The 23,468-nt window shown below is 36.6% G+C and overlaps 3 protein-coding genes across 36 annotated transcripts in view; 2 read left to right on the plus strand and 1 right to left on the minus strand.

Annotated features, from left to right (window-relative positions):
- The first annotated feature begins 987 nt into the window (after positions 1-987).
- LOC143425499 (DNA-binding transcriptional regulator BolA) lies at positions 988-2,469 on the plus strand. 2 transcript variants are annotated; one of them, XR_013102044.1, is made up of 5 exons: positions 988-1,086; positions 1,265-1,482; positions 1,683-1,751; positions 1,828-1,964; positions 2,294-2,469. XR_013102044.1 is itself a non-coding variant. In XM_076898357.1 (4 exons), the coding sequence occupies exons 1-4, from the start codon at positions 1,056-1,058 to the stop codon at positions 1,903-1,905; spliced, it is 396 nt and encodes a 131-aa protein (XP_076754472.1). In that variant the 5' UTR covers positions 988-1,055; the 3' UTR covers positions 1,906-2,048. The 2 variants fall into 2 exon arrangements, 1 of the variants encoding a protein (XP_076754472.1); XM_076898357.1 differs by lacking the exon at positions 2,294-2,469 and having other exon boundaries at positions 1,828-2,048.
- On the minus strand, positions 1,801-5,648 carry Ash2 (set1/Ash2 histone methyltransferase complex subunit ASH2). 2 transcript variants are annotated; one of them, XM_076897641.1, is made up of 11 exons: positions 5,385-5,648; positions 5,083-5,238; positions 4,833-5,011; positions 4,578-4,750; positions 4,313-4,487; positions 3,564-3,772; positions 3,264-3,441; positions 2,868-3,012; positions 2,655-2,790; positions 2,328-2,579; positions 1,801-2,226 (listed from the first exon to the last, which is right to left on the minus strand). In XM_076897641.1, the coding sequence occupies exons 1-11, from the start codon at positions 5,405-5,407 to the stop codon at positions 2,122-2,124; spliced, it is 1,731 nt and encodes a 576-aa protein (XP_076753756.1). In that variant the 5' UTR covers positions 5,408-5,648; the 3' UTR covers positions 1,801-2,121. The 2 variants fall into 2 exon arrangements, with proteins under 2 accessions (XP_076753756.1, XP_076753764.1); XM_076897649.1 differs by lacking the exons at positions 4,313-4,487; positions 4,578-4,750; positions 4,833-5,011; positions 5,083-5,238; positions 5,385-5,648 and adding an exon at positions 3,980-4,051.
- A 3,616-nt stretch (positions 5,649-9,264) lies between these two features.
- Positions 9,265-23,468, plus strand: part of Slo (calcium-activated potassium channel slo) — a 73,028-nt gene continuing 58,824 nt past the window's right edge. For 14 of the 32 annotated variants that reach the window (XM_076897149.1, XM_076897063.1, XM_076897228.1 and 11 more), the window contains exon 1: positions 9,266-9,783. In XM_076897149.1, coding sequence (XP_076753264.1) covers positions 9,481-9,783 — 303 coding nt within the window. In that variant the 5' untranslated portion in view covers positions 9,266-9,480. Of the gene's footprint in view, positions 9,784-23,468 lie in introns of all 32 variants that reach the window. The other 18 variants (XM_076897177.1, XM_076897214.1, XM_076897243.1 and 15 more) reach the window with 3 other exon arrangements.

Consider the following 23,468-nt stretch of genomic DNA (forward strand, 5'->3'; position numbering starts at 1 on the left):
AATAATAATTGTGCAATTAAAAAAGTAATTCCTATTTCAAAATAAGCATGCTTCAAATTTAATAACATGTACATTAATTTTAATATATAAAATATATAGAAGGTATAAATGCATAAAAAATTATAACATATAGTAAAACAGGATTATTATAAATAACGATTAATGCATATTAACATGTATAGCGAAAATATAGCGAAAATGGAATCTACAGTCGCAAGAGCTTACACGCATTAGTCGCTACTACTACATTCTATCGTATTTATTTTATTACACTCAGTGCTATCTCTGAAAAAGTGCTCAAACTATTCGCACATTGTTATCAACAGCAAAGTAAACTATTGAAATACCCGTGACACCATCTGTAAAAAGTGCTCAAACTGGTCGCAAAACATTATCAACAGTGAAATGAACTACTCAAGAACTAATGGCGCCATCTCCTTGAGGATTGGTGATACTGTTTAGCATTAGTTTCAGTATTATCCGCATAGATGGCGCCAGTAGTTTTTCGCTAATTTACTTCACTGTCGATAATTGTGTGCGATCAGTTTGAGCTGTTTTCACAAAGATGGCGCCAAGGGTTCTAGAGTATAGTTGGTATCATCTGTCTCACTCTTTCTTATAGCTTTCTTATATATCTTTCTTTCTCTTACCTCTAAAGCGGGAAATATAGAAGAAATTACAATAAAACTATATATATAATAAAATTAATAAAATTTACAATAAATTACAATAAAATTACAATAAAATTAATATATACAATAAGTTACAATAAAACTAATAATGTGTACAATAACTTATGCCAACTCATCCAAACTAATGCCAACCAGTTTCACCAGTCCTCCAAGAGATGGCGCCACTAATTCCTTGAGTTGCTCATTTCACTGCTCATAATGTCTTGCAACCAGTTTGAACACTTTTCGCAGAGATGGCGCTGCTGGTAACAGAAGGAAGTTTTATAGAATCTGGTACTTGCGCGCATGTATTGTCACGTGTTCGTAGTTCAGGAAGATTCTTGTAAATAATTTCTTTGTTTAAATTCGTATACAGCGCGATAAATGTATAAAACAATAGTAGTGTTTGGGAAAAGTGAGTAATACTTTATGTTATAAAATAACATTTTCGGAGTATATATTTTTTTACGCGTACATTGATTAATGGAGATAAAGGTTATGTTTTTGTTTAGTATAAAACGTTCCTGTCAAATAACTTTCTTTTTTATGTTTGATTGTAACAAAGTATATTAAAGTCAAACAACTGTTTGTAGAGTATAGAGAAACATCAATTTTATTGCAAAAAATGAGTAGTATAATACAGACTAATCCTGTAGAAGGTTCGATAAGAAAGAAGTTGGTAGATTCTTTAAGTCCATCGTATATTGAAGTCATAAACGAGTCGCATATGCATAATGTTCCTAAAGGCTCTGAAACACACTTTAAAGTAGTTGTTGTGTCCGACTCATTCAAAGATAAATCACTTATTCAGGTAAGAATGTTTTAAATGAAAAGAGTTTAGAATAGAACTGTCTTAAAGTGAAAGAAGCTTAATATAATTTTCAGACGGTACTCTTGTATTTCAATTTCATGACATACTATTTAGTTTTATAAATTGTTCTTTAAATTACTAGTTAAAATTTTCTTGCTATACATATACGTACACTCGAATCTTATAATTTATTAATTTAGCGCCATCGAATGGTTAATAAATTGTTGGAAACCGAATTAGAAGGTGGCGTGCATGCATTATCGATTGTGGTAAGTATTATTATAAAAGCGCTTAAATATAACATAGAAAATTTAAAAATAAATTCTTTATCGTTTATTTACAAAGGCGAAAACGCCTGACCAATGGAAAGACAAGGATAATGTAAGCCCAAGTCCGGTCTGCAGAGGTGGCTTTGGAAGATAACGTCCTTGTTTGATGATGAATTAGATATTACATATGTACATATAATCCCTTTCCAGAAAGTATATGTTTACTAAGGTTTTTATTTAATTTTAAATTATAGTTACGTGTAAAGTTAAACAAAATTAAAATGACATAATCGTGAATGTTTAAATTTATAATAATACGTAATTATTTAATCAACTGAAAATTAATTAAAAAAATAAAGATACATTAATGTCATAAAGCAAAAGTATCCAGTCTTAATTTTCCCTCGTTTTCAGTGAAATAAAGTACATCAGCCATACATTGTTCCGCTACTGCTTCTTCAGCTCTATCATTCATCTGTGAAATGCAAACGGTTTTATATAAAAGAATTTATTAAGAATATATATGTATTTTTAATTTCTAGACATTAGATTTATCTCTGCCAGTATGATACATACCCCTCTAAATGTGATATCTGAAGGGGAACATTTAAAATTTGGTCCAAAATTAACAGATACTGTAGCACTTTTATGAATGGAGACTGTGGGGTAGTAAGCACCTTTGTTAATATCAATGAATGCTTCACCTTGATTTATCCCATTCTTGTAAAATATAACTTTGCTTCCTTGTAATGGTTTCAAAGCTTTAAGTGTTTCAGGTACTTGATCTTTTTCTTCATAATAGAGATGACTTTTAAATTTCACTAAGGGCTAGTATATTATAGATATTAATTTATGAAGGATATTTGAAAATGAAATAAGAATAAATTTATACTTATTCTTTACCCGATCCTTATAGGTGTTTGGTAAATGTGAAGCATCGTGTGCATCGGGTAAAATTATGAGGAATCCTAATGTATCACCTTCTCCGTAACCATTGCTATAATGTTTTCCTCTACTTTCATGAAATCTTGTGCCCTTTCTATTAACGAGCATAATTACATAGTTATGTTGTTTTATATTGGTATTCTGATTATTATTAATAAAATTAGGCCATACCTAGATCTCCAAGAATATCCAAATTTATCGTAACCCAGTGGAGCTTGTAAATTCGCATACTCTTGCCCCCATCCTAATCTTGTAGCCGATCCTTCTGGCATTTCTTCAATAGTTGCTTCCCAGTACCATGTACCTTTACTTACATCTAAAAAATGGTTAAATCACATAAATAATACATAGAATAAGAAAGAGTATTCTATTTTTCAGTGGTATGATAGAAGTTATTATCTTATAGTAAAGGATACCGGTGTAAGGTATGAGATTTTTTTATGGACATTTTTCATCTTTTGTTTTTATGGAGCGAGAGCTGCTTAATCCCAATAGTGGTGTAATCTACACTGGTATTCTTTATTTTAATTAACCAATTTAAGGGTAACAGATTCTAATTTTACATACTGTGAGTTGCTCTGACCATGCAATAGCCTTTTTCTCCAGTGACCGCTAGTCTGTCTTCTGAAACTCTAAGCTGTGGTGCTCGATCATGCAATGCAAGTAAAACTGTACTTGGATTTAATGCTCTATAGAGCCAACCAGGAATAGGTTTTCCAGCCCAATCGCTACTTTCATCAAATTCCTGTCAAATAATGTTAGATCTCATAATACATTGGAGATGCAATACATACATTACACTTTAACATATTCAGTTAGATAACAAAATAAAAGTGGAAGAAAACGAAACTGAATGCTATCACAAACCTGTCTAAAAGGTGCGTGAGGATCAGGTTCAGCGAGGATGTATCTATAGCCATCTTTATTGAATGGATGTTCAAGAGGGTATCCATGAGCAGGTAATTTAGGAGTTGCCATATCCGAACCCCTACCCTTTTTGCCAGGTCCTGTACCTGCTCCTTCTCCAGGAAACTTACGTTTTGCATTGCGTCCACGAAAACCTCCAGTGAGTGGTACTATACATGCCATAGTTATGCTTATTATATTAATCATGCAGCAGGAGTTTTTATATTTTATTATTAAAAATATAAAATTTTATATGTCAATTTATGTCTTCGACTTTTTCTACCCTAAACTAACAATTATAATAGAATTAACCTTCTGCTGTGTAATAATACATGTAATAATATAATATACATATAGGGTTCAATAAGAAACTTAACCTATTTAAGAGTCATAGACATTTTACGATTAAGCAGGTTGTTGGTATCATGGTATTGACTAATATCTTGATAAGATAAGAAGTAACTAAAACAAAAAAAAAGAACTAACTACTGAGAATTGGAAATGATAAAAATGAATATGAAGGTATTATTAACAAAACGAACGTACAGCAATCCAATAGAAAATACTTAAAATTTCTCTAATCTGTTTTCATAAATAAGTAATTTTATACATATTTAAAATAAATGTTTGTTCATTACATGAATTATCTGTTAACACATTGAAATAATCAAATAATCTTGTGTTACAATCGATTTATAAATGACACTCACCGACATGCTGAACTCCCATTTCTGTTACTTTTAAATGACCACCTTTAATCATTGCTTCATAATTTGGTTTAATCATTTGAAGATCAGAGGATATAAGTCCAAATAATTGACCATCTGGTGTGGTTTCATCAATAGTAAATAACGACCCAACATCTTTTAATAGAGCTCTATGTATCTGTGGTAAAATGTTGATTATACTTTAGAAAATAATTTTTAAATAACATTTTTAAATAAAATGAGTGCACTAAAATTATAGATTAGTTACCGTTGCATGCCACGATTGAGTTACTCTACGTGGCATTGTAGTCATGCTATCCCAATGGCATTCAATAAAGGGGATAATGTCTTTATCTTTATGAAAATATATTTTTTGTTCATTATCTTTCTGAGTCAATTGCAGTAAATTTGCAATTGCTGTTACACACATTTGTGGAAATGCTGAAACAAAAGTTATCTATTTCTAATTTCATTAAACATTTGGATCAGCGAACAAATTATATACCATACAATTCTGTCTTACGTGCTTGGTTTTTTTTGAAACTTTCCAAACCAGTTGGCGAACAATTCTTGCACATGAATATGTAATTCATCATAAAAGGTACCAATTTACCTAGTTGATATCCAATACAAGATTCATGAAACCATCTTGAACAGCTAGCACACAATAGTTCTATGATATTCAGATTTCTTTCCTTTCCACTGAAAAAAATAAAAATTCTTAATCATCGATAATTGGTTTTTTTTTATATGTTATTTGCGGAATAAATTACCAATAACAATTTGCACTTTCGCTGCTATTGGTTCTGCCATTGGCTTTCTCTGCGCTTTCTTCCAATTTATGTTTCTGTTTATTTTTATCATCGTGCTTTAGTTTCGCTTTATCTTCAATAGATTCAAGTTGAGCCCCGTCTATTTTATTATTCGGACTGTAAAGAAAATACACTTGTACTTAAATAGAGAAACACAATAATAAATTCATAACCTCAAAAATATTTTTATAGATTTGAAATGAGTACTTGCGAAGAAAGTTAAGCGTACTTGTCATTGTGCATATAAATACACGAATTATTACCTGTCAGCTTTTTCCTCTGACATTGTTTATGCTCCTATTATATTTTAATTACCCGTTTTACCTTTCCTTGCGGGTGTTTCTTATATGTTTTTTAAATACCTTATTCTTTCGATATAAAGAAATGTATGTACAAAGTATATACGATTATACATGCTTCCTTCGTTTTACTTTTGATACGCTCGACGTTAATTAGTTTTCAAATTTCAATTGATTTAACTTAATATGTTGTATGCTTGTATGTACAGACGATGTGTTGGATTCTGGCGCCTCCACTAACTAAGCACAGATCCAGCGGCTGTCCAATAGGAGGAGTAATTTTGTTTAGAAGCACCATTCGTTAGAGACGTCTGTGTGTTTAAAAAGTAAGCTGCTGAAAGATTAGTTCGGTGTGAACATTTACTGTTATTGGAACGAATGCGAAAATGATGTAAAGAATGAATTCGACGGTTATTTTCTGTTCGAGCCGTCATGGTTGAATGTGACACGCACAAATTTGAAATTACTATCTCCAATTCTTGATTCTTCGATGGTAAGTAAACGTCCTTGTCGAAATAAAAGTTTCGGCGGCTTTAACTTTTTTTAAAACACTTTTAAAACATTTTTAATAAGAATAAGAATCATTTAAGTATATACATGTTATCATCGTCATATAAGTTTAAACTAATGTCACAGAAGTCTAGTTTATAAGGTGTTACATTATCTACAACTTCTTTATGTTTCAAGATTTTTATTTCTCTATTTTCGATGTAATAGGTTTTTTATATTCAATACTATTGAGGAAAATAATTTATTCAAATATATTTGTGTTCAATACCGAACATTAAAAAATATCGTGAATATAATGATCGGCTTTCGTATATAATACACGAGTTTCCTTTTACAGGAAATATAGAAAAACTATAAATGGTAATAACAATTTAAAATTATAATATATTTATTTAAATGATTAAAAGAATGAGATCTGCCGCGTTCGTGTCGCTAATATGCTTTTACTATGATGCTGCTATACGCCATGTGAAGGAAATGCTGTGTCTCTGGTGCAAATTTCACAGGAAACGTACAAGCAGACTTTCGTGGCAAAATCGTCAGCAAATTCAGACACAGATGGCCATGAATCTGCCGCCAATGTCTAAAGAATCTGCCGCTAATCTGCTGGCATTAGGCCAGTAAATTGTTTACTAGAATAATATTGACAAAACTGTTTGAAAACGTAGATATATAGACATACTTAATGTAACAATAGTTACGTTGTTAAGTTTGAGTTTCTCTTTATAAAAATATATTCACTGCATTTTGTGCGACTATATAATATAGCATTAGTTATTTTTAGTTATCACCAACATTATTATCGTGAGATATTTAATGATAAAAATAAAAATGTTGGCTTTCGCATATCAGTTAGTACCCCCTAACTTTTATGAATAGTGAGTTGACTTAATTCGTTATTTACGCAACGCAGAGACATCTTATTGATATTTTAAAGATGTCTCTTCGAAACGTTCAAGATGTTTTGAACGTAGATTCATCATAAGAACTGTTGCAAAAAATGTCCGAAGTACTTATGAATATTCTAAAAATTTCTTATGTTACAAGACAGGATATCGTAAATGCTTCTTCCGGCCAACAATTGAACATCCGGTAGATATTAAATGTTACTTCATCTAATCTTTGTTGGACGAATTTAGTTCGGACGTTTTAAAACGTTGGAAATGGTACACGGTTAACACGCACATTCAATACACCTTTAAGACGTTTTAAAGATATAAATTTGAAACATTAGTGCGTTTATTTCGTAGAGCATTAGTAGGCGTCTTCAATTCGATCACAAAACTGTCTCGTCCAATTTAGGATTATTCGACTACTGTTACCCTTAAAAGATACGTATCTGTAATAACTAAGGGAACCAAATTGAATGGAAATTGCCACATTGATAATTATTTGAATACAAAGTTTTAATATACAAGCTTGAAGATCGAATTTAAAACAATTTATGGAGAAAAAGTTACGCAGGGATACATATTGCAGATTCTATCGGTTAGTTAGTTTAAAGTTGCTTACGCAGGGGTTGGATCTGTTTTGGCGCAGCGGTATTCAATGTGGCGTCCTCTGATGGTAAGCTCTCTCAGTAGAGGAGGGCTCGTGGTAGGGGGAGAGAGTGTAGCAACGGAGCGTGCGTCTACGTCAGGAAAAGCTCCGAGCTTATTGGTCCCGGTCCATTGTTGCGTATTGATTGCTGCGGAGCGGTGGTATGGTCGTTGGAACACTCGGCCGTCCTCATCGCCGTCGTCGTCGTCGTCGTCGTCGGTGGTACAGTCGAGTAGGTTAAGAAAGCGGGACACGCGTACAGATAGATCAGTTTTCCGTGTCGTTGTGATCGAAAGCGCGTTTCGTCGCGTACGATCCATGGATCTGGGGTTACTATATAATATTTACACGTAAAATACAAGTATATATACATACTATATACGTATTTATTCATATATACATATAATTACATGTACACATACAAAATACACGCACGCGCGCGTCCACACACACGCATACACGTGTACACACTCGCACACACGTATACACTTTTAGGTACATATATATACGCGCGTGCAAATTCACATATATTGCTTACATGCAATATGTATATATATATATATGTACAAACGTACACACGTATACCTGATTGAAACAAACGTTATTTGCATATGTATACATATATTTATATATATACACGTATACATGCGTGTGCGCGTTGTACGTGTATATAAATATTTACTTGTAGGTATTTGCATATGAACGCGCGCGCGCGGAAACATACGTACACTGTATAAAAAAAGAAGAAAAATACATGTATATGTTATTAACGCGAACGAAACATTGATACACGCATAAATGCACTGTACGTACGTAGGTACACGTTAACAGATAAAATAGAGAAACATAAATACGCATGCACGTCCGCGCGCGCGACACGCAAACACGAGAGTCAAACATCGTACACACTTCTTCCACGCACGTACGTGTATGTACGTGAACGCACGCGTATGTATAATATCATTGTAGTGGTGTTAGTGGATTGTTTTCTTGTTTTCTGTTTCTCCCCCTTTCGAGATTGGAACTACCTGCAGCATCAGCGGCGGCGGCGGCGGCATCAGCTGCCGCCGAGCGTGTCGACACCGACTGCTACTGATCTTTGGCCACGATAAACTTGGTGGATAGTTCTCGTAGATCGTCTTCGAGGGAATCCTTCGGGATAAATACAGTACGCGACGAGAATGATCGACGGGCGAATCATGTAAGCCTGGAGGAATTTCTTGGAGCGGAAACCGAGGAACCGAGACCAGTGGATTGAGAGACGCAAATCGACAGTGTCATTGGTTCGATTGGCGAGGTTTGCTACGAGAAGGAACGCGGAGAGGACAGAGCTGTCGATTAAGTCGAACGTGGTTAATTAACAGTGCGATCGGCCGACGTGAAACTTCCTAATCGGTAAGAGGGAAAGCTGAGAGAGACAAACAGAGAGGAGGAGCAAGCGAAGGGGAAGAAGTGAGAGTGGTGCGAGGGAACGGAATAGAGAACGAGATTTAACGAAGGAAAAGGAGGAAGACATTGGAGACAGACAGAAAAAGTTAGCCGTCTAGACGTATTGGTAAAATTTGGAAACCGGTAAGAAGAATTTTCGAAGAGAATAAGTGGGGTAGGAGGGCGGGGGGGTGGGCGATTGATTAGTGATCAGTGCGTGCGTGCATAAACAGAAACCAGAGAGGCATAGAGAACAAGAAGAAGAGAAGAGAGCAAGATTGAAATCGAAAACAAAATAAGGAAAATAAAGATTCGTTCGTTTGGTGGTGGTGGAGGTACTGGTGGTGGTGGTGGTGGTGGTGGTGGTGGTAATCGCGGTGGTGGTGGTGGTGGTGGTGGTAGTAGTAGTGGTGAGTGGGCGCAAACTGCGCGAAGCTAGTTCGTGGTTGAAAGCTGCAACGAAGCGCGAGACGTGCAGAGTTGCAGCAAGAAATTATGAAGCGCATAAGGAGCGCCCTGTTGGCCGCCGCTTGTGATAGCTGCCGGTGAATGTGTGATCCGGGGGCAGCAGAGATCCACCGTAATGACGACCGAAGAGACGACCGAGCAGCCCCCGGTAGACGACTGCCTGAAGGAACGGAAATGGTGGTGCTTCCTGTTGTCGAGCATCTTCACTTTCCTTGCCGGGCTGCTGATCGTACTCCTCTGGCGTGCGTTCGCCTTCCTCTGCTGTCGCAAGGAACCCGAATTCGCCCCAAATGACCCGAAACAGAAAGAGCAAAAGACAAGCCGTCAGGGCAAGGAGTTCGAGGGGACTTTTATGACCGAGGCCAAAGACTGGGCCGGTGAACTGATTTCTGGACAGACCACCACTGGACGTATTTTGGTAAGCCGCTCTTACTTTTATTCCTCTTTCGTTATTATTTTTACACTCTATACTTTCTCTCTCTCTTTCTCCCCCTTTGTCTCTCTTTTCTAGACTCTTTGCATTCTCGTATCTTTCGTTTCCTCTTTAAGTTTCGATGTGTGGGAGACCGTGTGTGATATAGTATTATATTTATATATATATTTAGAGAGAGAAGAGAGAGAGAGAGAGAGAGAGAGAGAGAGAGAGAGAGAGAGGAAGATTCGCAAACGTGCTAGCGTAATTGTTATCTGTTAGGAACGATAATATCTCATCTTATTGCGGCTGCGCACGTTTCCATTCTTGACACTACATTTTATAATTAACACCTTCGTACAGTTTCGTGTCCATCGTGTGCTGTAAGGCAGAAATTTAATCTTCGGTCTGTTGTTTGAATGTTGTCTGTACGAAAGTCTAGCGATATGCATGAAAAACATTAGTAAACATTGCTAAGTCGACTTGTAATATTAGTGTACGCGTAGATTAACTTAGTAATTGGTCATTGCTGTTTCGAATGAACGATCGTATTGTTGATCTAAACAATATTTACGTACGCATTTGTATATTCGCGTAGCATTTTAAATATGGTAAGCATTGATTAGATACAGTGGAATGTGATCATATATTATTCGATCACTATCTTCAAAGTTTTCGTTTGCCCGATAAATTCGTATTTTTGAGTAGCAGAATATATGCTTAGTAATCTGAGTAATTTTAACAAAATAATATGGAATGTTTTGTTCTATCTGTCAAAGCAAGAATTGTTCTGAATTTGAGGTCGTACGTACTTGATGTTCGTTACTTTGAAATTTTTATCATTACTACGCGAGATGAAAGAGCACAGATGAGTCGAGATGTTGTGCAAGTTGTAACACGATGTTACGTTACGTTACGTGACACATCAGGCTACAGTAAGACGAATCGTATTCGATGTTTGTACAAATTACTTTACAGAGGTCGTGCTTTCAAGAAGAAAGTAAAATGAGATTAATTAGAACTACGTATCGATGGATTATAAAAGATTGGGCGCTTTGGACTCTATTTACTATAACTTTCAGACTTTTCAGAACTTTCCATATCACTTTTGAGATTGTATCTACACTGGCATTTTTTTATCGATTTTTCGGTAAAATTTCACCATCTGCTTTTATAGATTTTATCTTGGACGGTATAATTAAATACCTGCGAACATGTTTTTAAAGTAGAACTATTTAATTTAATATCATTTTTCATTTTCTAAACGATAATTTATCATGAAAGTTGTTTCATTTTATATTTTTCAAACAAGTGCTCTTTATCTTTAGTAGAGCATTCTTCTTCAGGTGAAATATTGTTTCGTATATCTAAACTAAGCAGACTGTTCTATTTCAATTTTTTTATACCTTTTTGTATCTTCTTTTTTTATATATTTTGTATGGATCGATATGTATTGAGTTTTTTAAGAGGAATATGGATATAAAAGAAGGGGAAATAATGAGACAAGCAGTTTTGGCATATTAAATGCATACATATAATGATATATACGGAAAGTGAGTTTTCGGTACGAGTTAGCTCGAGTATTGTAGCTGGTGACCCAGTTTTCGTTCGTGGAACCAGCACGTCGTTGACTGAAGTAGAGGGGTAGTTTCTACGCAGTGCGTGCTTCGTCCTGTGGGGCGTGTTTCCAGTCTTTCTCCTCTTCACACCTCTTTGGTTTTATTCTTTTTGTTCCATTCTCATAATTGGAAACAAAGGAATGTTCATTTTGATTTCAAATTAAAGGAGGGATATAATTTTTAATAGAGTACACACTTATTAGTCAACGAGTACAATAACTGTTTTATTAACTAGATTAGTCTTCTTAATTATTATATCGATACTTAGGAGAATATTATACGTGTGGTAAGGAAAACATACCTACTTTTTACGAAAAATTGTGGAAAGTCTTAAGAATAAATCACTGTAAACTTATATCTTTTAGAGGATAGGAATTAAGATACATCCAATGTATCGACGGAAGATTTGGGATATAGTTGTAATTCTTAAGTATTGATTTATAATATTGACTTAATAATCAGCGGCGATTCGATTAATCAAAAATTAATACGCAATCTAAACTTTATTTACCGTTGTAAGATGATGTGTGCACGAGTCCAGTTGAGCGTGTGTCTGCGTTTGCGTCCGTGCGCGCGCGTCTACGAAAGAAGAGTGAGTATCGGCGCGAGGGTGCTGCACTCTTCCTCTTTCCGGTTCGAGCCAAAGAACGTGCGAGTGCACAGTGTGAATGATTTCATTCTTTGTCGAATTACCTTTCTGTGCCATTGCGTTCCGAAACGAGCCGGAAATTGAAGTTTGCCGCTTTGCGTCCCATTGTTTCCCACACCATTTCATCTCTTATGAGGCCACGATTACGAAAATTATAACTCCTACAATTCTATAAATTGTATCGATTTTTATTTATGCTGATAAACGAATTATAAATGCTGTGCGCAAGGATCATATTAATTATTAATTTTACGTTGCACACGCGAGTACATTTGGAATTAACTCGAAAGTTATAGAAACTATGGTTGTATCACTTCTATTATTAACGTATACAGACTTAATGCCATGCTTAATGCAATAAGTTCTCGAGCTAGTATTTCAATTAACTGCGCCTGTCAGTTCAACGAAGAATCGCATGTCTTTCTTTATTAAGCGCACGATACAGTTTATGATGCATTTTCTATATTCTTTTCAAACAACGCGATGTCACTTACGTAATGGCGTCTTACAAAGACAACAGGGTAGGTTTCTCTCTAATTTAATCCAACAGCAACTAGCCACGTTACCTGCTGCTACCAACAAAACGTTTCAACGAACAACAGTATCGTTCTCTAAAGTAGCTGACGCATGTGACTTACTTCTCGCCTTAAGTTTTATCGAATTACAGAAAACCTTACGGGCTAACATGTATCCTGCTTAATTTAGCCTAGAATACTTAATTCTAAACTTAATTCCAATTGGAAGGCTGCGCGACGCGTTTGTGGCAGTGACTGGTCAGTCGCTTATACAGCGTCCACTTATCTATTGATATACACTACTGAAAATTAGGAGAAACGCACGGGCAGTGGCTTTGAGTGTCAAAATGATTGGCCACCAATTATATTCACTATCAGACTCGTATGATTGGTTATTAAAAACGTACAAGGAATGTTTCCCATTTGTTATAAAGATGACACAACTCGAAACAATAGAGTTCTTAGAAGAAACGAAAAAGTGCTTTTTAATATAATGAGACTACGTAAGTTACATACATGGAAATGACAGAATTCAAAGTATAAAGAATTTCACTTTGAAAACTTATCAATAGGTATACACTTGTTTCAATGCTAGTTAGGAGACAACTCATAATGCGACATGTTTGTGGAGTAGTCGAGATTTTAGGCTTTATGATCTAGGAGTCATTCCGTGGACAGCCGCTTAACCGCTTCAGCCAACAGAGTCTTCCTTCTCTTTCTACTGTACTCGTATGCAAACTCTGTTTCAACTATATTATTTTGAAATACAATTTCGATGTCTTACTTGCACAACTACACCAGAGATTTAATAACATAACGATAGTAGTCTTCGTATCTACATTCGAGTAGTACATGTCACGTATAATCAGACCTACATCGGATGAAGCTTGTTACATCACAGATATGAGAATCACTTGTGCCGAATTATGACAGTCGCACCTCCTTTGCAAAGTCTTGTTCGTCTTTCAGTTTGTTGATATCATACGAAATTTACAGAGTGCGCGATGACGTATGATCAGTAAATCGTTGGAGATCTTTCACCCCTCGACAGTATTTTTGGACTGTAAGCAATCCGCTTACTTTGATTACTTGAATCTATTGGCGATGATGCATTTAGATCGATTTAATTCCAAGGGCGAGCAGACTTTGTGCTCTCGTAGTCAAGTCGTGGATTTATGACGTATCAATCACTATTAATTGTAGAAAAGTGGTGGGCTATGTAATGGCTTATGTGACCCTTACAAGTGCAATCGTTCTGCAGCCATAAAATAATTTTTATGACTAATCGAATTGATTATAACAGCAAGATAATGTAACGTGTAGCATTGAACTGTAGATTGAACTTGTCTCGTATGCCTTTATACTCTGCAGAAAGGTACAAGATTCTATTTAAGACAGCAGCAGTGGTCTTGAAATCCCAAGAGATGGTGATGTAACGGTATGACGGGTAATGACTGTACCGTGTGTAACGTACTCACCTAAGGTGCTTTGAAAGACTGCACGATTTGACGCTGAATCATCAATATTTCTGGCTCTAATTATACATTAAGGTCGCGGTGAGACTGTGTGCGGACTTGACGCGGTCGTGGTTGAATTAACACGATGTTCTATAGCGAGCATCTCTTTCAAGAATCGCTAAAATTGAAACCTGAGCCGAACTTATTGCCGAAACATGACACAGACGAAGAATAGGGGCACAAGCGAAGGAGCAAATCCACCGGCTGTCATTCGACGATCAATGTTCGCTTGTCTGAGCCAGCGCTGAAAATTTCCTGTACTCCTCGGTTTTATTGAAACAACAAATAATATAACTGACATAATATTAGGTTCTTTTAGATGACACTTTCATTTTCTTTCTTGAGAGAAGGTACTCTGGAAGGTATCTGGACGTCTGGTCACTTTACATTGAAACAAAATTTCACAACGTAGATTATTGGCCAGGTAGAAGTTGGCTATAGTTTGGGTAGTGAAATTTCGCGTGAAATTTACGGATTACAGTAAGTGTAGCCGTACGATATTTTATCGATTTTAGTCCTCGGTACATGCACAAGTGTGCCTCTAACTTTTAGCGAGCATCAAGCATCAATGCGTAGGTATGCAAATAAACTACGGTTGCCAAGGCACACACGTTCCCTTCAATTGCATTCGATATAGGAACTACCCTCGTAGCTAGTGAAACGCGTATATAGCCGAGCATACATAGGCGTGTATTATGCGCAGACCGGTTTTGTCTCCGCGATACCATTATGACGGAGTTTCCATTTATGACGGTACCTAGGAAGCAGGCCGACCGTTTCTCTATCCTAGCACTCTGTGTCGAACTCACTTTCGAAAACGTTTCTTCACGATGATATTTCTCTCGCCCTACTCTCTGCTGCATATCGGACGATTTTGTTCTTCTTCCTTAGAAAAATTTTCTTTCAATTATGCGGACAATTTGAAAAGGTATCAAGCGAGGAACGAGAGATTATATTATAGAACAATGGAGTATGAGTAAAATACGCTATTTATAGATATACATTTATTTATTAAAAATTACACCGATAACATAGTTTCTATTAGAATTCATTTGTGTAAGGGCTTCTGCGAGTCTTCTTACCCGCGTCTTCGTAGGTCTTCATCAGTGGCCACAGCCTTGTTAATAATGGTTCATCTTCCAGTCCTTGTACCACGTTCTGGTCGTACGTTTTTGGTACATCAAGCTTTCTTCTAGGAGAAGGTCATGCGATGTAGATAACTGAAACGAGTTCGACGATTCATCGTGATCGAGTCAGTCATAAAATAAGGTATTTTTCTTTCCCTCTGCCATGTCATAGGTCGGTCATTGGCCAGGGCGTCGTTTCAGGTTTAAAACACATCGGTCGATTTGACGTCATTCCATCTATAGACCCTGTATGCATGAGGGAGACTTGGTATACAACGTTTTGATAACGGAAAAGCAGTATCGCTACAGTAACAGGTATATCTATACTTTTTAAAGTAATGTTTGCGAATGTGTCGTATCCTATAAAGCAGAAGAGGTTGTGTTTCTGAGGGCACGTTGTTGTTTCCGTTTTATTAGCATTAATTTCGCTTGCTATTACTTTATCGCGTTAACTGACGTCATAGCCAATTAGTGTTTGGTTACGTAGCATGCGTAACCTTTAAAATTGTTCGTTGTTTAATGCGTCAACGTATAATTTTCATTGGAATTATGACACGTTCGTTGTCGTTACTTAATCTTTGCACTTTTATTCCGCTGCGTAGTATTTTAGAGGCTTGAAAAATATCCTACGGCATAAAACCACCATTTTTCTATCAATTTTTTTTGTTAGTAACTGGTCTTGTATTTCATACATTGTTAATAATTTATAATGGAAATAAAATATAGATTTGATTTAGTTCTATTACAAATGGTTATATCTACTACGTGACCGACTAGTTGGAAGTGTCTGTATCTACTTCGTTTGTTCTACTTCTCTTTTACAGAAAGTTATTCCCATTGAAAGTCAAATTAAAATTTGAATTAAATTCACTGCAGAACTGTACTTCTCTGCAGTCGTATTACGAGATATATTCTTCGATTTTACTTTTGCGAAGTTTCTTGGGTCCTCTCTTTCCAATCAGGCCTTATACAAGGTTATGCAGAACGTGTCTCGATAGATCAGACAATGAAGGATCTATCTAAAGCTGATTTTTTTTAATTAACGTATTGTTTGTTTCACTTGGAACAAAATAGTTTATTTTTCTGTGTGATATAAATGGACTTTAACCTTTATTCGGTCTCCAAGCAACCCTCTGCTCGACCTAGATGGATCGATAACAAAATAACTTATTTTCACGGATCTCCATCTATTTCTCTTCGAGTTTTCCGTACCAGCTCCAACCTTATCCGCCTCATTCGTTATTTAATTCCTGTCGCATATATAACCGAACCGGCGACAGATGGAGAGTTTTTAGAATTGCCGATCGCGACTGTCCTCCATATATTGTCTATTTTTGGGAACCTGCAGGCCGAATCTTATGAATCTTTAATAAGTTTAAACGCGAACACGTCGAACAATATCTACACCAAACGATTTGTCACGTTCCTTCGATTCTTCTATATTTATTGTTAGAATTTGAGCATGTCCAATAAACAATAAAAAGATACAATCAGTGAGGAAAGGAATTGATGAGTAAAAATTGAACTGTAATACAGCAGTGCGTGACTCTGTACGTCGAGTCCTTTGACTAACAAGGAGAATTTGATTATTAAAGTATAATTAATGTATAAAGAAGGTAGAGAAGCAGGATTAGATTGAACCGATGGATCATGTTCGAAAGAAAAGATGTTAGTGACAGCCTGGCAGATAGCCAGTATTGGTTTCCTACTTTAGAACAGATTGGCCGAGACGCTGTTGGTGGGACACATAACAATCGTTTGTATATCCGTCCAGTCGAAGTATTGTCAAATTTTGGCTCTATCCTTGTCCTTTTTCGTTCGATTGACACGGTTTCAGTATGCCAAGGTCTATTAAGGATAATCTAGTTTTCAAGTTAAGAATCAGATGCACCATAGCTTGGATATATTCCTATACTGTTCGCACTGTATATTTATTTTCATGTACTCATGCGAACGAGTTTCTTTTGAGTGTCCCATATTGTTCGTTGGCGTAATTGCGTTGGTTTGTTATTAATTTCCGAGCAAACTTTTCAAATACACGTAATTGATTTCAATCAATATATGGGCATACTTTAACGTGTTACGTACTAATTATGGTATATACATGTAACGAAATTTCATCACAGCACGAAATTTCCTCTAAGTAATTAATTCCTCCACCGCTTTCGTAGAACTTTAATCATTTGACTAAGGCGCGCTTTAACGAAGGAGTGGTCGGCGCGACGTGTTATTTAACGCGGGTCCCTAAACTCAATAAGAGGCAACAAACACTATTATGTGTTGAATATTGGGTAACTAGCGTAAAAAGTCGGAAGGAAGGTATTTTCCATAGAAATATAGTTACCACTTTATCTGACGTCGAGCCTGGAAGGCTCTATGATTATTGAAGTCGAGGACGAATTTGACGTGAGATCGGAAGGTCGATCAAAGGGTGGAACTTCGTAAATGAGGCGTAACTGAGGAAGAAAATCGCAAACGAATTCGAGGCGAAGCCGAGAAGCTCGTAGGAGGTCAGGCAAAAAGTGGAGACCAACTTGACGCGAAGTCGAGGAGCTGTTATGACTATTACGATGTTGAAAAGCGTGGAGACGAAACTGATGCGAAATCAGACAGCGACGAGGCAGTACGTTGTGTTATATCGAGTGTTTTGGTAGTAATTTGGCGCGAGAAAGTGCTAGAAATGGACGTTGAAATTTTTATTAATGAAATTAACGAATTTGAATGAACGTACGTACGTAATACGTGGCGGTGTATTACCGTGAATCATCCGTGCCAATTGTAACAGTAATTGTATCCGAAAATCACTCGTCTACGAAAGGAGTGTATTCTTTACGATGAGAAGCAAAATTAACACGAGTCCTAATGTCAATCCTTTTGATATAAAATCTAGTTTTACATCTGTGAGTGAGACCCTTCATCTCTTCGAGTTCAATAGAATGGCCACTTCGACCACTTGACCTGAATCCCGTGGATTTCATTTGAGGGGACACTTAAAGACTAGTTTACTTATCAACGATAAGTCATCTAGTGGACTCACGACGAGTAGAATACAATCTTGTACATCCAAACGAAAGGAAGATATATCGGACGTATATACATTTTTTGTTAATATTTGTATTAATGTAATTTCGTTAGTTTCGAAATAACTATTTAATTACTAATAAAACCGATACAAATACAAATCAATCGGACTATAATGAAACGACTCTTTATAGAGGTATTCGCTATTGATTGAATTCAAGATATCTTCTAAATTAGTTGCTTGCTTTTATTCGCTTTATAAATGCTTACCAGAGAAAATATTATTCGTTAATGTAAGGAAAAAATTCTCCAAATTATAAAGTGGTTCGTCGACCCAGGGATTGGTCACAGAATATTTTTACCTTTTTTTTTAACGTGTCGCAGAACTTGACCCAAATCGTTTGCAACCGTCAACATAGGAAGATAGAGACAAAGCGAAAGGCGGTGGTAAAATAAAACAAATCCGAAGAGACCAAGTAGAAAGAGCTGGAATTAAAGAGAAAGCCATTGTCGACGGCGTGTTTATAGTAGAGACCATTTCCGTCAAAAGGATCGTTATCGCTATCACGTTTCCTGCAATTAAATTTTTTTTTAGTTAACGCAATTAAAACAGCGTGGTCGTTTATCATAGTCAAAGCATGATTATGTTGTTGAATGCGGGAGAGTCTCAGCATCAAAACTATATTTTTGAACCGTACCAAGTTTAATATCGCTTATACACCTAGCTACTTTATTTTAAAATTAATTATGATATTTAAATTTTAATATCTTCCGTTTTAAGTTCTATTATATTATAATAGTTTAATTGTGCATTGAAAAGCGTTATGAGTTACCCTTTTCCCGTGTAATAATTTTAAAAAATTACACGGACGCTTTTCTGGAACAAAAACGATGCTTCGCTCTACCACGCTAACTCCAACCGATTGATTCCGTTACCGCAACGCAAACTAGAACGCAAACATTGTTGGCTGGTTCTTTTTTGAACTGAACTAGGTCTGGCAACTTTGTGTTAGAGACGAATGAAAAAGTATCATGGAGTAATCAATACCACGAACTCGACAGAATTTATCCCACATGCAAATGTATTATATGCTTCGACAGAGAAATGTGCGCATTTATAAGTAAGTTGTGGTACAATACCGGATTTGTAGGGAAGTAATGCTGGTCTTCTGGCTGTAGAAATGGTTCATTTTTCGTTATACGAAAGTTTTCGACAAATCTTGGCCGTAAACAGTTATAGGCAATGATCGGAAACGACAGAGTTACGATCTCGTTAAGAATAGGTCAATATGGCAGAGAACCACGGGGGAGGAATTGAAGATTTCATATAGATTCCGATGCTACGTTGGCACGTTTATGTTGTGCACGTTTTATTGCTGATAAAATTTCGGGGCTTAATTTCGCATTTACCCCTATAAATAGTTAAGCGAGAAAAACTCAGTCAAGTCTGGCGTTGGCGCGAAACGACGGAAACTTGGGGCTATGCCATCTCGGGATGTAAAATTTCCTGCCTGGCAACGAGACGCCCGTGCCTCTACTTTCTGCCACTTAATGCGTTTTAATTTGGGCCATTCTTATGTTAGCCAATTCAGCGTAATTCGGAGAAATAGATGCTTTATCACGGGACAAGTGTCTTTGATTTACTCCCGTTTTTTTTCGAACACATATATATATATTTGTTACATTTAAAGGAGTAATATGTGATATAAGTGGTAGTAAAATCTATTTCAATCGAAGAAGCAATACTATTGTGCGCTACTATTACTGCAATAAATAAACGGTCCTATGAATATTTAGATATTTGCGCTTTTTTTCTCTTTTTTTGCAAAAAGTAAGATGTGAGTATCGATCGGTAGTTCTTAATCTTAGGTTTGTGAATCCGTGACGTCGTCAAAGGTGCTCGCACGTGCGCACGCCGCGCCATCGCTATTTTGGAAAGGTCACTTAATGTAGCACGTTGCATTTACTTCATTTCTTTTAAGGAACGTTTAGAATTAAAAAGAGAAGGTCGTCGAATACCGCGAGCCTTAAGGGGAATACACGAAAGCACTGCTGAGAAACGGGGCTCCTGGTGTGAAAGGGTTAATAGAACTACTGACGTATACTAAAAATATACGACCTCGTTAAAAAATGATACAGTATTGAACACGTCATTGAATGTCACTAGGTTAGATTATATGTATATGAGGATGGTGCGATAAGTACTTAATTTACTACTTTTGGAAGGCTGTGCGATGCGTTGGGTGATATTGCGTCCGAGTGAATGACCGTTGCGAACCTTGCCCTTTTTCGGGTACACCATGTCGTACATTAATTTTGCTGGGTGCTGACTGGTTGGCTGCAGTGAGAGTAGAGAGAAGAAATCAATTCATTTGTCATCGTATCATCGTGATCGATCGTAAGAGTTTGATGGGGTCTCTAGAGAGTGTACATAAGTACATTCGCGTGTATCCGACGATACGAAAATATCGAGGGCAACTCGTGATGAGTCTGCCCGAGACCCACGCTAATTCGCACGCTAAAATAAGAACGGCAATCCTTATTTATAGCTAGGTGCGATAGGTCAGATAGTCGCTTACAAGGGAAATGATGCAACGATTCGATACAACTAAAAACATTTGTTAAAAGCGATAAACGAACGAAACTCTGTTCCGCGCAGGCTGCAGTACATCCTTCTCCCTCGCTTTGTGTCGCATTATCCCGTCTAGTCTCGTCTGGTTACGTGTCATTTCTGTGCCTGTGCGCAAGTTATTTTAGAAGATGCTCATATGTTTATTATTAAAATAGTAGCTACTTATTGTACTTACACATACCTATATTTCGAGATTACAGCTTGAACTATGCTGTGAGGTAAAAACTTGCGAAACGATTATTCTTGATCTCTTTTTAAAGTTATTGTAAGCAAGACTGAATACAGTTTATGAATTTATATCGTGAATGAATTGTCTGGATAGGAGAGCACTGATTCTACTGTAGTAACATAAACACGTTACGGCGACGATCCAATGGGAACTGGCTCTATCTACATGCTTTCGATGGCACTAGATAGAACCATTTCTCGTTGGGCAATTGGTGTCAATCGTTTCTATTGGATTCGAAAAATCAACGGTTCCATCTAGGAGAAAACACATTCGTAAGCTGCTCGAAAAAAAGTCTATCAATTAAAAAATGTCAGACGTCTGAAGAAATAATTTCGAGGCATCGTTGATGATTTAAAATGCAGACTAGGTGGCTCGGTCGATCGATCGCTTGGTCTCAAAGCAGTTCGATGCTTTTGTGTACTGCGAAAGTTCGAATCAATTCAAAATTATTCGATACTTACAACTTTTGAATGTCTTGATAGATGTTGAATCAGGAACTGTATTTATTTAGCCAGACGACTTGGAAATATACGGTAATATATCTTTTTTTATCGTTATGCTCTCGAAAGAGCAATTGGTTAGAAAAACTTCCGTCGGTGGGAAAGGATAAACCATCAAGGATGGCGACAACCTAGTAACCTACTTCTTATCTGCCAAGCTCCTTGCTCGACTTTGAATAACAGTAGTACGAGAGGTACGCAACTAACCTATTTTACCAAGAGAAGATAGACTCGTAATTGTAGTTGTTTATTGTAATTAGTAACGACTAATATGGTCTACGAGATGGGTCTCATAAAGTCTTCACTATTTTCTCTGAACTTACTTCAAAGAGAGGGAGATATTACTTCTGAATTAATTTGTTCTATTAGATTAACCCAAAATTGACAGAAGAGCTAATATTAATACTATAAGTCTCTTCTAATGGACGTGGCTTTATCTACTGCGGAGCTGACCAAGTGCTGGGTGTCTGTATCTACTAGTATAGATTTCGATTGAGCGGTCACTGCTCGCGTTCGTATTACTGAAGCCAGTATACTCAGAATCAACACGCGTGTTCATACATCAAGTCTACCACTACTTACGTATCCCTTGACTTATGTCGACTACTTTGAAGTGATTTAATGTGCAAGATCAGAGATACGAATGTTATTACTTATACATAATGATAGAGAACATTAAGCTCCTGTTATTAATGAACACACGAGCTGATGTTAGTTGATTTTGACCACTTTCACCCTTGGTATCCTTAAAACCTTCCTTACGCTGAATTTGTTAGCACTGTGTGTGTCGGTAGAACATTGTAAAATATGTGAAACAATGGCGACGCGAAAACAAGTAGATTGGAGAATTTAATTAAACGAACACCGTAACGTATTGGTTAGCGAAACAAGTCACTCATTAGACTACGACCCCATTAAGCGCGAGGGTCGTATCTTTGCTGTATATATGTAGGAAGATGGAAAATAAGACAAGAGACGAAAGAGGTTCTTCGAGCGTGTGTTATGTCAGTGTTTCTTTCTGGATTCCCAGAAATACTAACTTGACTCATCTCACTTAGTAAACAAGCGCACGAGGGAAGAAGAAAAAAAATTGTTGAACCCCAAGCACAGAACCTAATCCGCACGAAACAGTTCTTTGGTGAATCAGCGACGCGTGGCTGAGTTACCTGGAAGCTGAAAGCACGCTCTCTATCTTAGTCGACTATGAAACAGGAAGGTAGAACACGACACAATTTCCATCTAATTTCACGGTAACAAAACGAGCAGAGTACATCGCGCGATTATCGTTTTAGGGACAAGCTTACGGTCCATTCTTTTTGAGTTGAATACCACCAAGCGTTTGTATGCTTCCGGCTTTTCCGTCAAATAAGAACAGAACGATGTAATAGCTAATCACCATGATGCTTGATACTTCGAATATATGTGCTTTTTTATTGTACCTTCTATTAAACGATTTGTGTAAGCGATTCTGAAACTGTGAACGAACGGATTATCGTTTAAAACATTGCGCTACAACGATGATTTATAAGTCACCTAATCGTTCACGGTTAGAACGACTGGAACCGACACAGCTAAGCGTACACTGTTCGAAAGGGTGCTGTTTTCGGCTCACTGCTGGCTTATGCGTCGTCCAGATTAGTCATGTTACTTAAATTTCGACCGTTTGAATTCGACTCGCTTGAAATGAGATAATTTTAAACCAATTTATAAATATGCATTTGCCATTTAACTGACTTGCGTGAAATTGATTAATTTTGTACTCCAATTCCAGGTGAAAATATTATATTATACGCGTATCTATTTAGCGTACGTTTAGTATGCGCCAATGAATCAATATCTAAGAACAATGCCAAGAAATGATAAGGTAACGCGGAGGTACTAA

This window comes from Xylocopa sonorina, chromosome 1 (genome assembly GCF_050948175.1).
Source record: "Xylocopa sonorina isolate GNS202 chromosome 1, iyXylSono1_principal, whole genome shotgun sequence".
Taxonomy (NCBI): domain Eukaryota; kingdom Metazoa; phylum Arthropoda; class Insecta; order Hymenoptera; family Apidae; genus Xylocopa; species Xylocopa sonorina.